This window comes from Arvicanthis niloticus, chromosome 23 (genome assembly GCF_011762505.2).
Source record: "Arvicanthis niloticus isolate mArvNil1 chromosome 23, mArvNil1.pat.X, whole genome shotgun sequence".
Classification (NCBI taxonomy): domain Eukaryota; kingdom Metazoa; phylum Chordata; class Mammalia; order Rodentia; family Muridae; genus Arvicanthis; species Arvicanthis niloticus.
Genome location: NC_133430.1, coordinates 43,815,601 through 43,830,156, shown reverse-complemented (window position 1 = coordinate 43,830,156; position 14,556 = coordinate 43,815,601). Strand labels below are relative to the sequence as shown.

Below are 14,556 nucleotides of genomic sequence, written 5' to 3'. Positions count from 1 at the left end.
CACATGTTGTGCTGTGTAATGGAATGCAAAAGATACATACTTACAGACAGGATTCACATCTTCTGAAAGTTCCTATGTGATGAGGCTTCTTTATCTCTGCCTTAGGCATAGGTTAGTGGGTTGGGGGAGAGGCCTATGTACTTTGGGGGAAGAAAGGAGATGGGAGGATGGAAAGGGGGACGGGAAGAGAAGGAAAGGAGGAGGGAGAAGAAACATTTGAAACATTACCTGAAATGTCACTGTGGAGGGACCTGAGTGTCTTGTTTTTTTTCTCTGAATTCCTCTTCTGCTACTTCAAGCTGAGGGAGGGTGTCACCTAGTTCCTCCTCCTTCACTTTGTTAATTCGTGTTTCCTTTATGATTAGATCCTTCAAAGAAAGTAAAGCGGATTGAAGAAAATGATTTGGACTGGTAACACAGTTTAGAGCAAAGGGGACATTCTCCAAAGTGGGGTGGGGGGCTCTGTCTTCCATTGGGGCAGCTGAGAGAGGTACCTGGCGCACACTTTTGTATTTAATAAGTGAGTGCTACCTCATTCACTCACCCTGGGAATCTGTCGTTCAATCTACAATGAGGCTGTCAGTTCTAAATCTCTGCTGCTGGGTTTCCAGTCCTATTTATACAGCCAAAACATGCTTGAGAAAAGATGCCTTTGGCTCACCATCATCCATGAAAAAGGGCCATGAAATAGAGCATGCATCTTCCACAAAATGTGGACGAATGAAGAAACAACCAAATATAACATGCGGAACAGACAAAGATACTTGGAGGAAAGCATGAAGGTGTGTTTACTTAGCTGTGCTGGCTGGTGTTGGTCTACTTCACACAGGCTGGAGTCATTTGGGAAGAGAGAACCTCAACTGAAAACATGTCCCGACCTGATTGGCCTGTGGGCACACCTGTGGGGTGTTTGCTTGATGATTGATTGATGGTGGGAGGTGTCATCCCTGGGCAGGGGAGAATGCTTTATATAAGAAAGCAGGCTGGGCAAGCCAGTGAGCAGTGCATCACTACAGCCTCCAGGTTCTTGCATTGAGTTCCTGCCTTGGCCTCCCTCAGTGGACTATATATGACCTGAGATATGCGAGCTAAACAAACCCTTTCCTGGACAGGCTGTTCATGGTCAGTGTTTTATCAAAGCAATAGAAACATAATTAAAATATTCATCAAACTCATGTTTTATTCAGTTCCAAATGGAATAATCATTTCTTTTAGAAAATCAGAGTAGGTTTATAAGTGGTCACTAAAGCAGAAATTGTCAGCTGATAATATCTATTCTCTCTTCCTTCAGTGACTCGAATTCTGGGTTATAACTGGGCACCTGGCTTCTCTCTGGAGTATGGCTTCCCTTGAATGTGGGTGCGTCTATAAACGAAAGCTGTGGGTGCCCCTTTTAGCCCCTGCCCTCAACTGAAATGGCCCTTTCATCCTTCTCCTGGCTGGATACAGAGAAGTACGGAAGCCATCATTTGAACTTTCATGTCAGCTTTGTGCCAAATGATCTCCTGTCAGTCCTGTGCTCTTACCATGACCTGAACCAGGAATGAGAAATGAAAGTCTACTTTGCTTCCATTGAAAGGACACATAAATGGTCTTAGTCCCTGTTCTATTGCTGTGAAGACACAGCATGACCATGACAACTCTTATAAAAGAAAGCATTTAATTAGAGCGGGCTTACAGGAGCAGAGGTTCAGTATATTCTCATTAATGGCAAGAAGCGTGGTGGCCTGCAGGAGCTGAGAGTTCTACATCCAGATCGACAAGCAGCAGCAAGAGACACATTGGGCCTGGCTTGAGCATCTGAACCTCAAAGCCCAACCCAGTGACATGCTTCCTCCAACAAAGCCACACCTACTCAAACTAGGCCACACCTCCTAATTACTGCCACTCCCAAATCTATGAGCCCATGGGGGTCATTCCTATTCAAAACACCACATAAACACTTTCACATCAATACCAATTCACAGAACTTTCCTCTTGCCCACTCTTGATTGTTCTAAAGGATTAACTTCTCTCTCAAGTGTATAGTTTCATTTGTTTGTTTGTTGGGACATTTTTTTAGGAGGCACAATGTCATTTACCCCAGGCTACTTCAGAAATGTGATTTGCAGTCTCAAGTTTACTTTTTATTGATTAACTGCACAATAAAATTACCCTGGAATGCATCAACCCTCCCTCGAGCACTTCTTGGTCTCAAGAAGAGGCGAAGGTCACACCTGCAAGGGTGCTTGCCAGAAACATAAAAAGTTAGACACTAGGCCTTTCATCAATGCAGAAACAGCCACCAGTGTCTTCTTTGGACACACTGAGCTGCGTTTCTCACTGACCTATGTTAAAGTGATAATAAGCACACAGCTTGCAGGTCACTGAAGGGGACATGCCCTCTACTCAGGTTCTCCACTGGTGATTCTCACAGAGCCCAGTTAAAGCATCCTTATTATAAAGCAACATTGCAAGATAATACTTTGGATATCCCACTTTTTCAGGCTAATGGGGGCAAGAAACCCAGTTTAGCTAACATCAGTTAGCTAACAGTTTAGAAACATTTAGTTTTCAATACAGAGGAGAAAGGGTGATTAAGTCTTTCATGTACATCTTGTTTCTCTATCTCTTTGATACAGCATCTCGCTCATAGCTTATGTGTTTCCACACAAATCACCATTAGAATGTTTTTGAAAAAAAAAAGTCCAGAAAAATAAACATGTGTATGTTTTTACAATTTAGAAGATATCATAACAAGGAAGCAGAAATGAATATCTCCAGGCCTTAGCACCAAGCAGGGTAAGAAACTCAATTTTGTATTATCTCTACTGCCTCTTCTGTAAAAGGGCAACAGGCACACACGTGAGTGCATTCAGTCACCTCCGTGGTCTGCATAGGGAATCGTTGCAAGAAACCATGCGCTTGTTTTGTGTTTGGAATGGCTGTGGGCCCCAGGTGCAGCACAAACCAAGGAAGTTGTTGCTTTGTCTGTGGGATCAGGGTGTTGGTAAGGGACAGCCAGTGAGGACTGAATCTTCTTCTAGGTTTTTCTGAAGCATCTCTGACTCCTGAGCCAAGTGCTTATTCAGCTCAGCAATGATGACCTCTAACGTCTCCTGAGGGTCTCCATCTTCTGAAATTGGAGCCTTGGAAGGCAGAGGACTGTCCCTGATTGTGGGCTGAAGCTTATCCCGAGAGTCTTGGTTGGTCTCATTTTCAGCCACTCACTGTCTGTATGTAATTTTTTTTTGTTTGCTCTGCAAACTTCAGGTTCTAGAAGTGGGTGGAAAGTTGAGAGCCTCAACAGACTGTGAGCGGTCTGCATAGCTTCGGAAGATCAAACTCTATACTAAGCAAGTTTATGGTGGCTCTCTGTTTCTCAGAAGATCCTTCCGAGTTTGTGGGACCCAAAGATGTACAGAACTTATGAAATACTCTGATAGGTAAACTACAGCAGGGCTCTCAACACCATGGAAAAGCCAGCACATTATTGTCTAGAAGACAGATAGCGCTTCCCAGGTCTTTGGAACTGTATTTTATGAACCAGACTAATATGTAAGTCTGTTTGCCTTAGGAGGTATGCATCAGAGATCTCAGTGACAACAGAACTTACCGTTGAGCCTAAAGGATCTTGACGTTGAGTCCCCTGAGTTTGGCGAGCTCACTTCAGGAGAGAGAAATGGTCCCATAGAGGGTACTTTATGGTTCGTAGATCAGAACCTTAGATTGTTTCATTTCTACCTGGGGATCCTTGTGGCATGAACCAGAGGCAGAAACAGATTTACATTGTGTCTGGGCATACGGAGGAGGATGGTGATTATCATAATAATGGCACCCGGGCTGCCGTCAGTCCTTGGCTTTTGTGAATTAGTGTGTAGAGACAGAGATTTGACATGGAACACAGGCTGCAATTCAAGTGCAAGCACAAGGACTGTTTACAATTAATTTTTAACATTAGTTAATTATTTTTTCAACACAACAGTTGTTTTTTATCCATAGAAATTTTCTATTTCTTCCTGGTTTAAGCTGCCTCCTTCCACTGAATGAAGTTGCCCACCATATTGAATAGGGTACCTTTCCCTCATCTTTGGGATGTTGTAAGGGCTGTTCCTATTCTTCCTTCAAGCATGGTGGCAAACAGTGTTGTAGTAAAGAGGTGTCTGTCAGTTTGTGTTTAGTGTATGGAAGTCCTGGGTTTAACCCCCAGAAAGTACACCCTGGGGTGCTACGCTCTACTCAGTACCTTTGGGTATTTTTTTGATCTGGTCCATGTGAAACTTTGTTTTTCACTTAGGTTGTTGTAGAAATCTTCTGGTTAATTTCCTGAATCTAACTTTGTTTTACTGAATTCTTTTCAATGGGGCAATTTGTGTGATCTTACTTAAATAAAAGCCAGCTCATTTTAGAATGTTCCCGTGGCTTCTAAGCCAGGGAGAACAAAAGAAAAACTTACAAGTCTGTAAATGTGTGGCAGACTTGGGGATCATCACCCACGGGAGTGAGCTGCCATGTAATGAGAAGTGGTCAGCCGAGCCTCCAATGGCTGGCCCCTCCCCTCCGGGGGTTCCATCAGCTGTCTTGCTATTATCCTGCTCCTGCAGGGACCAATTCTCAGGCAATGACTGTACTTGGGCACAGCTCAAGAGTATAGCGGGTTCAGCTCAGGAACCCTCTCCTATTGGTTAATTTATTTAGAGTCCCTCCCACCTCCCACTGAAACATTGTCAAATTGTGTAATGGCTAAACAGCTTCTGCTGCTCAGGGCTTTCACAGAAATTACTTTAATAAACCTTGGCAATCCTGATGCATTCTCAGCCTCTGCTTTTCGGAGATGACTCTGCCACTCTTAGAATGCTGGGTCATTTACTTAGCAACACCCAATACTTACTCTTCACATAGGACCATCCTGCCATAGGACCTCTGGGTCTACATGTCCTGTGTCTGCAGACAACTGCGGACATCCTTGGCCCCATTAAAGCTGGATTATTCTCTAAATTACTTACAACACTCGGTGATACTGCATTTCCAGCCTGTCCCATGTCCCTCCTTGATTTTTCTCTGTAGTGCATATTACTTAGATGCCCAGTGTGCTACCTGTTCTTTTCAACGTGTTGTGTCTGGTCTCCCCTCTCTGTGTTTTTTTTTTTAAATACTAATTTGATTATTTTTAATTGTGAATATGAGTGTGTGTGTCTCTGTCTGGGGAGGTGTACATGAGTGCTGTCATCCATGGAGGCCGGGGGTATTAAATCTCCTGAAGCTGGAGTACAGTCAGTCATGAGCCACCTGATGTGAGTGCTGGGAATTGAACTCCAGTCCTTTGCAGCAGCAGTGCATTCTCTTAACCACTGAGCCATTTCTCTAGGCACCTCTCTGGAGTATTCAGTGTGTTTTTCAGCATCCCAGAAGAATGCCAAGGTACTCGGGGATGCTGCAACCAATGGAAGGATGTCACTTGGGCATGCCCCAGTCGAATGGAGGATGCTCTCCACTCTGCATCTTCTCCGTTTGTTTTTCAGATCTGCTTTCTTTGGCTTCTCTGTTTCCTGAGCTCTGCCTGTTTCTATCTCACTGCAAGCTGTTTTGTGGCCATCATTTCTGACATCTCTTCTCTGAGCTCTTGTATTTTTCCATATTGACAACCTGTCTTTGCATCTATTATATTAAATCACATTTTAAATTCATAAAGAAATATTTGATCGCGTTTTTAAAAATCCCATTTGTCTCTCTCTTTTGATTGTTTTTCTCGGGACATTTTGTTTGGACGATGTATCTGCTCAATTTTCAGTCTTCATGTTGGAAAGAACTGGGTGTGTTTAGAATGGGCAAGGTGGAAGGGTGGGGTCAAGGGGAAGTCAGTTCAGACAACAGGGAAAGTTTATGCTGACCTTTGAGGGCTCTCTATTTCCTTGGTACTGTGAGACTCTCTTTGACATAGCCAGGACTCCTCTGTGAAGCCCATCAATTTCAGTAAAGCATTGAGTAGGGCGTCAGCTCGATATGACTGTGGTCACTTTGAGTTGTAATCACCGTGACTGCCCCTGAGTAACACTAGTCATCTTTCCATGTTAGCAAGTGTTGTGTTTGGATAGGAATTGTCACACACATCTTTAGTGTTGAAGGCTTGCTTCCCCAGTGGGCAAGGCTATATTACTGGGGATGGGGGGAGGGGAGGGGTTAGAGAGGAGTGGGGAGGTGAAATGAACAGATGGGGTCTAGCTGGAGGGAGCAGGTGATGGGTGAATGTGCCCTTCACTGGTGTCTCCCCTGGCCTCTCCCTGCCCTTTTTGCATTCTGGCCATGAGGAAGTATTCAACTTTGTTCTACGCAGGCTCTGCGGCCATGTTATTCTGTCTCATCATAAGCTTATAACAATGGAATGAGCCATGGACTTGAACTTCTGAAACCATGAGGGATTTTTTTTTAAATATTTCTTTCTTTTGAGTCCTTCTCGTATATATCCATCACAGCAAAGGAAAGCTAATTAATATATCTGTGGTAGTTTGAATAAGAAATGTCCCCCAGAATCTTGGACATCTGAGTCCTTGGTCCCCAGTGTGTGGTGTGAATTGGGAGGTTTAGGAATGGCCTTCTGCAGGAAGTATATCACTGGGGCAGCCTTTGAGATCTCAGCCTTGTCCCACTTTCTGTTTGTTCGTTCTGCGATCTGCCTGCGGCTGAGAGGTTGCCTCTCAACTCCCTGCTTCTGCACTCAGGACTCTCACTGGTTGCCATACCTTCTGCCGGAATGGACTCTTTCCCCTTGGGAACTGAGAGCTAATTAAACTTTCCTTTTATAAGTTACCACAGTTGTGGTATTTTATCACAGCAATAGAAAAATAAATAATACGATATCCAACACATTGTAAATTAAAAGCAAAACAAACACCAGCGTAGTGTGTAGAGCTTCACCAACAGTTAGAAAGCAGGCACACTGCAGTTTGTCACCAACAGTTAGAAAGCAGGCACACTGCAGTTTGTCACCAACAGTTAGAAAGCAGGTACACTGCAGTTTGGAGGAATCATAGATGCGCCTACTTCTGACCCAAGCTATGAAAACCCCTGATTTTGCTTCTACCCTGGATCTCAGTCTCCTTGGCTGTTTCCCCAAGGCACATGCCCTTGCTTGAATGGGTGGTGTGGGTTGGGGAGGCAGCCTCAGGCGTGTGTTTGGTCAGTCTATAGAGTCCGGGTCTGGAAGGTTGGATGTGCTCAATGCCCGATGCCTCCACTTGCTTTAATATCTCTTGTTTTACCCTGGGTTGGCTTTTGAAAATTCTTGAGGGATTCTGAGATCTACTCCTGGACATGCTCCCTGATTTATGGATTTACAGCTACCACCGGCTTCCTAAACAACTCTACCCTTCCTAGCAGTATTTATTAGCTGTTGCTTGGGAAACTTTGAAGTGCATGTGGGTGGCATTTGTTTTGCTTTTAACTCTGAAAACAATGTATCCTATTTCTGTTTCTTCTTCAGAAAAAGAAGAAACATGCGAAATGGACTGTGATCTTGCCCTGGCTCATACCAGAAGGTTTCTTTTAGGTTTACAAGATCATGGTCACACACAATGTCACTCTCCTTCCCTCACAGAATCTTCCAAAAGCATCCACACACACAAACCAACGCTTACCTCATATATGCTTAGTTCTTCAATCAACTTTTTTTCTTTTTTGACATATTCCTTCTCCTCGTTCACTAGCTGCTTCTCAATTTTCTCGATTTCATGCACAAAACGATTGATCTCCTTCTGTCTACGCTTTGTCTAGTTGGAGGGATATGGGATCCATTATCGTTTGTGTCGTGGTTAGGCTTACAGTTTTGAATGGCCTGATAAGCTGTGGATTGTCTCAGCAGGCACTGAGGAGGGTGACCTTTTTCCTTCAGCACTTTGGTTGCCCACCCAATTGTATCCAAAGGGTACATGTAGGAGTGATAAAAGATGCCTGGGGAAAAGCAAGCACCTGCTTCCATGCCTCAAAGACACACCCTAAAGAGCACCAGTGCTTCATTTGTTGAATCTCTCTAGGACCAGCTAGATGGTTTCACGGGTAGACACTCTCGCCCCCAAGCCTGGTGACTTGAGTTTTATTTCTGGGACTCCTATGGCGGGGGGGTGGGGGTGGGTGGGTGGAGAAAACCAATGCCTTGAAGTTGTCCTCTGCCCTTCACTTCAGCATGTGCCTATTATACGCACATAGATAAATAAATGTAATAAAATAAAAAAGATTTAAACGTCTCTAGTTAACACACACCAAATGGATAGATCTCTAAAGAAAGAAAAAGAATAATTCACTCTAACCATCAAATCAGGAGAAAAGAGCATATCCTTTAGTAAAATAAGGCTTATTTAAGTCTAGAAGTGGATGCGACTCATCTAAACACTGGGTTCCCTTACCTCTTGGAGTAACTGAAGTCTCTTTTCTTCTGCAATCTCAATTTCAGTTATAATTTTTTTTAAGGACATCTTTATCTTAAGCAGCCAACGCGCATGTCTTTTCCTTGAACAGAGTATTCTCCACTGATTGATGACACTAGAGATAGGGACGTAACAGAATGATGTTAATTATAGCGGCACAGCTGTCTCCCAAAACACAAAGCCAAACTAGCAAACCACAGTCTTACAGTGTCTCGGGTCATCATCCAAGTACACTGTAGATGCTAACTGAGTCAGAGGCAGAGCACTGGCTGCCTCCACACTGACGTAAGCACGGTCTGGGTGTGGATGCTCCATTAGCACACTGCAGAAACCACACTGGGCTGCTCTCCTCTTCCTTGAGGATGGAAATGAGGCAGGCTCCAGGGAGGGTGGAGAAAGAAGGAGGAGGAGGAGGAGGAGGAGGAGGAGGAGGAGAAGGGAGAGGGAAAGGGGGAAGGGGGAAGGGGAGGGGGAGGGGGAGGGAGAAGGGGGAGGGAGAAGGGGGAGGAAGAAGGGGAAGGGAGAAGGGGGAGGGAGAAGGGGGAGGGGCAGAGGCAGGGGGCAGGGGGCAGGGGGCAGGGGGCAGGGGGCAGGGGGCAGGGGGCAGGGGGCAGGGGGCAGGAGGCAGGAGGCAGGAGGCAGGAGGCAGGAGGCAGGAGGCAGGAGGCAGAGGCAGAGGCAATTGTGGAATTATCCAAAGTGCTAATGGGTTTTAGATTCTCAAACTTTTCTCTCTACCACAGCTGTTATCTTTGGAGAATGGTAGAAATGTACAGTTTTATAAATTACAACATTAATAACAACAGTACTAATAAAATATATCTAAGGACTAGTTAGTGCTTACTGGGTACATCGATCTACATACTTTTGATGGATTGTCTCTGACAACCAGAACAAATTTCTAAGGAGGGAGCCACCATCACTGCCAGCTTTACAGCAGTTAGGACCACTGAGGCAGAGTGGTCCACGTGAACTTCTGTGATCTTAACTATTGCTCCTCAGATCACCCTTACTATGAATTGGCACAGAAGTCTGGAAGGACAGCAAACACTGTGCCAACAATGGCAATCTTAATCTTTGGTGATTTCCCTCAATTGAGATGGAAAACTCTGGGTTTATTATTTGTTTCTTTTTCAGTGAAAAAACAAAAAACAAAACAACAACAAAAAACCCATAACCCCAAAACAATCTAATGAACACATCTAGATCAGAGTGAATTTATATATTTTAACTTAGAATAGTAATTCTATTGAAATTATTTGTAACATATACTATTGATACAAACACACACACACACACACACACACACACACACACACACACACTACCATCTCTGCATTTCTCTTTCCCGGTTTTCAGTCATGATTTTTATTTGTTTTCGATATACTTCTTGCGTTGCTCTGAAAACAAAAAAAATTACATATATATTGGATTTTATATTTATACTTTTCAAATACGTAAGAAAGTCTTAATGTATTTCTTAAAGTGAGTATGGCTAATTGCAAAACAACTAAAAGTTTTAGTGGCCATCTTACAGAAGGGCATTTGAACTGCTCCTACAAGCCTTGGTTTAATATCCAGGAATGGAAGGAGAGAGTCTAGGAAAGCAACTGCAGACAGGTTCTGTGAGGCTAATGACGAGAAGGGAGGAATGTGGGTAGCAAGAGTGGAGGTGAGATTGTACCAAGGAAAGGTCATTTTCAAAGGGCATAGAGAGTCAGAACCCTGACACTTAGTTAAATGTTCCTTTGTGTCTTTTCAAAGACAGAAATACTCATAAATGAAACATAAAGGTAAAATGTTGTTTGTTACATACATTTTTGAAGACCAGAAATACGAATGAAAATAATCAAGATGCAATTAAATCAACCAGAAACAACCGTGTCTGTGTTTCCTGTCTATTTGAAATGATCTAATAGCCTATGCTAGATCTCTAAGTTTGTTCACAATTTCACCTCCCTTTAATGAGTTTGTTCACTTACATACATAACATGTTCCACAAATAATCTGAACCAACTTAAAATAAGGTAAAGATAACATGGAATCCTGAAGGGCAGAGCATCATCCAGCTAAACATTTGATTCTGAGCTTCTTAGTAAGCAGAGCAATAACTGATCAAAAGCGCTGGGTGTGTGGCACCACAGTCCTTTAATCCTACCACTCAGGAGGCAGGGGCAGATGATAGGTCTTTGTGACTTCAAGGACAGCCTGGTCTACAGAGTAAGTTCAGGGCTACATGGTGAGATCCTGCCTTAAAAAAATCTATAACTAATAATAACTTTGCATTATTCATTAGAAAAATAAAATCTGATTGAACACAACTCAGTTTTCCTGCTCGTTTGTAGAAGTTCATAGTTTCGTTCTGAAGCTAATATAATGAAAATAGATGTTTATGTGGTTGCTTATTTATACAGAGACAATCATGCAAAGAGCCTACACTTCATGTCTGTGTGTGTGTGCATCACTTTGATCATAGCCACCTCCCTTAGCTCTCTTTTCTCCCTCCTTTTAGTGGTCCTCCATCCCCCAAATAGTTTCTTTAGTATTTTCATATATATTTTATTTTTTGGTTAGAAATCTAGATTCCACATATGAAAGAAAACATGTGAGTTTGTCTTTGACTTGTTTTATTTGATCTATCCAACCTGCAAATGACACAATCTTCGTGTTCATTAGGTTGAAAAGCAATAGATAATTCTATTGTTTACAAATACCACAATTTTTTTTATCCATTCATCTATTGATGGCTATCCATAACTTGCCTACTATGGCTATCGGTGTTCAGGGATCTCTATTGTATGCTTTTAGATTTTTAGGGTATATACCCAAGAGTACTATGTAGTGACTTGTTAGTGGCTTTTAAATAAGTGTATTAGAGTTTTCCTCTTAATTCAGCTACTTCCCAAATAATTGAAACTGGACTATTATATTATTTAACATGCTTTAAAGCACAAAAAATGAGCAGTATTGCTCAGTTTTAATCCTCTAAACTAATCTGGCTACCTCCCAGACAAAGTCACGGATACACTTGTATTTGGTGCTTTTCTGTCCTCCAGTTGTTTTTCTCATGATGTCTCCTGGACTCTCTTCCCCACGGCTAGTCCCCACTTCCTTTCTCTCCTGCCCTTTCCTCTTGTTGGGAGGAAATCCTGCCCTATTCTTTCCCCTGCACAGTCATTGGCTGATCAGCTTTTATTGACAAATCAGAGAATAAATGGGGATCAATGCTTACACAACATTGTGGCATGAGATACTTAGAATAAGGATTGCAACCAGATTTGAGGGCACAGAAATTAGCATTTGAATTACACAGTGCATAATAATATTATGCCTACATCTCCCCCTTTTAACTTTGGGTAAAGTATTCTACTATCTAGTCTATCTTGGTGAGTTTAAAGTTCTGTACCTAAATCAATTTCTATCATAACTTACATAGACCTAAAAATCACTTTCTTAAATCCTACATCACTTAGGTTTAGTTGTGAGACTGTAACTGTAACTATCTAGTTGTCAGCCCCATTAGAGACCTGAGAAATAATAAATACTACCTGAGTATGTAGGAAGTGCAGACAAGCAGCTTCCAAAACTATAGAAATGACAGAGACAGTTGGCATCCTGGACAGTCCCCCCAAATTTACTCTGTGTCATGGAGCATCATTACTAACCTTCTGGTCCAGAATAACTGACAGACATCTTTTTGTGAAGCAGAAATTATGAAGGACTTGCATACCTTGTCCTTGTAAAGCTGGGAAGTCAACTTCCCTACATCCAGTTTGTTCAGTTTGTACAGTATTCTGTCTGTAGTTGAAGCAAGGGCATTTCCCCCTCCCCCCCCCAGTGGCTATCTTGACACAATGAAGCAAACTCCATAAGGAGTTTCTTTGATGCTCATCACTGAAGTGGAATGCCAGGAGCAGACCTGTCTCATTATCAAAGAGGCTTAATAAAATATCCTTAAATACCATATTCTGCTTATCTCTGAGGTTTTGAAGACTATCACCTATCTATCTATCTATCTATCTATCTATCTATCTATCTATCTACCTATCTATGAATGTATAATATATCTAGATTGTTTGTATCTAGCTATTTACTAGCTCTGTTCAATCTAGGAAACATATTTTTGTAATTAACTAAACTAGTATCTAACATGATCATGAGTTTGATCATCTCACTGCTAATAGCAACTGTCAAGGACTAGAACTTAACATTGTATTTTTAAGTGAATTGCATAGGCACAATACCTTAGCATGTGGCAAAATATGGTCTTAAATCTGTATTAATATACAAATCTCTGTACCAGTGTAATTAAATATAACTTAATTTGTAGCGATATAAAAAGATCTATACCAAGGTTGGGTCAGACAGTAGTTTTATGTTTAGGTTTTTTGTTTGTTTATTTTAAGGAACCCCCATACTGATTTCCATAGAGGCTACACTGATGTAGCCGTCAACAGTGTGTAAATGTCCCTTTCTCTACACATCTGCCCCACAATTTGCTTTCTTGATGATAGATTCTTATTGGAATGAATTGGAGTGACTTGGAGTGAAATGTAGTTTTCATTTGCATTTCCTTTATTGGTAAAGATGGTGAACAGTTTACAATGTTTTAGTTGACCAGTTGTGTGTCTTCTCTGGAGAAGTTTATTTAATTCATTTGCACATTCATTGAATGGACTATTTGTTCACTGGGTATTTAAATTTTTGAGTTCTTTATATGTGTTGGATAGTGATCCTCTATCAGACAAGCAGCTGGCAAAGATTTCCTTCTATTTTCTGGGCTTTCTTTTCACAATGGTAGCTGTTTTCTTTGCTGCCCAGGAACTTCATAATTTGATACAGTTCTGTCTGTCAGGTTTCATTGTTATGCCTGGACTATTGTAGTCCTATCCAGAAAGTTGTAGTTTATGCCTGCATTTAAAATGAGTTTTCCTTTTCTTGTTATAGTCTCAAAGTTTTGAGTCTTACTCTGTATTTTAGTTCTGCTTTGTTGGCTCTTATGGTGGCAGGAATGAACCTAGAGCTTGAGTATGGAAGGCAAGTGTGTTTCCGTCTTTGCACAGATACATTTTTAAGTGGAATGTCATATTATAGAGTAATAAAATACAATTTTAAATGCACACACACTGCAGATATATAATATATATATATGCATTTGAAAGTATATGTGGCAAGCTATTAATAATGATTATTTCTGTGAAGAGATTAGGATAACTTTTCCCATAAATTATACATCTTTACTTTTAAAAATTAAACTTGGGTATAGGCACTACTTTGTTAGGCAAAGAATGTAAAAGACTTAGAATGGCAAAGGTGAAGGATATTGGTGAAGAACACTGAGATGAATGATCACATGCATGCTGGTCCTTGGCCCTGAATCTGTTCCCTCCCTTGTGTCACCCAGCTTCTGTAGCACCTGTCAACTCCTTCAGTGAAAGATGCACAGACAGCAAACTTTCTGAACTTCAAAACAGAAAGAGCTAATTATAAACTTACTTCCCTATAATACTCTACATGAATTACATATATAGACATTTTGTTCCAGTTTAAAGAAGCATACACAAAGAAAAGTTTAAAGTGGCTAAGACTCAAAACATACGTATTAAGGTCGCGAAGGGTTCCAAAGCCTTCTTCCATATTGCTAACGTCGCGTTTTCTTTGTGCTAGGAAGGTTTCTTTCTGATTAATAAGTGCTACCTGTTTTTGATGTCTAGGATGAGAAAAAGAAGTGGCAGTCTTACTGAAAGTTAAAATGATCATCTTGAGTTACAGGAGGTTGAATACAGAGGCTTAGACACTATAGGCAAAATTAAAAAAAAAAAAAACCCTCATTTCCCAATGTAAGAAAAATTTCCATATATAAATTCTTTTAAGAGGAATTGGGAGCTGAAGAGTTGCTTAGTGGTTAAGAGCACTTATTCTTGCAGAAGACTTGGGTTTGATTCCCAGCACCCATGTGGCACCTCACAACCATCCATAACTCCAGGGAACCTGGACCTCCTTGAGCTCCAGGAGGAGGTGCTCATAAATACATGCCATCACAACATCCATACACATAAAATGATATTATTAAATTTAAAAAAAATTAGAGAAGTTGGGGAAAATTAGATTCTGAAGTCTTTCAGCAGATTGAGAACTATACATTTTATGAAAGTTC

At 41.5% G+C, this 14,556-nt stretch overlaps 1 protein-coding gene across 1 annotated transcript in view; it reads right to left on the bottom strand.

Moving 5' to 3' along the window:
* Nucleotides 1-14,556, bottom strand: part of Ccdc175 (coiled-coil domain containing 175) — a 79,580-nt gene that overhangs the window by 19,927 nt on the left and 45,097 nt on the right. The window contains 6 exon segments of the mRNA XM_076922040.1: nt 229-268; nt 270-368; nt 7,614-7,745; nt 8,379-8,514; nt 9,728-9,799; nt 13,999-14,109. Coding sequence (XP_076778155.1) covers nt 229-268; nt 270-368; nt 7,614-7,745; nt 8,379-8,514; nt 9,728-9,799; nt 13,999-14,109 — 590 coding nt within the window.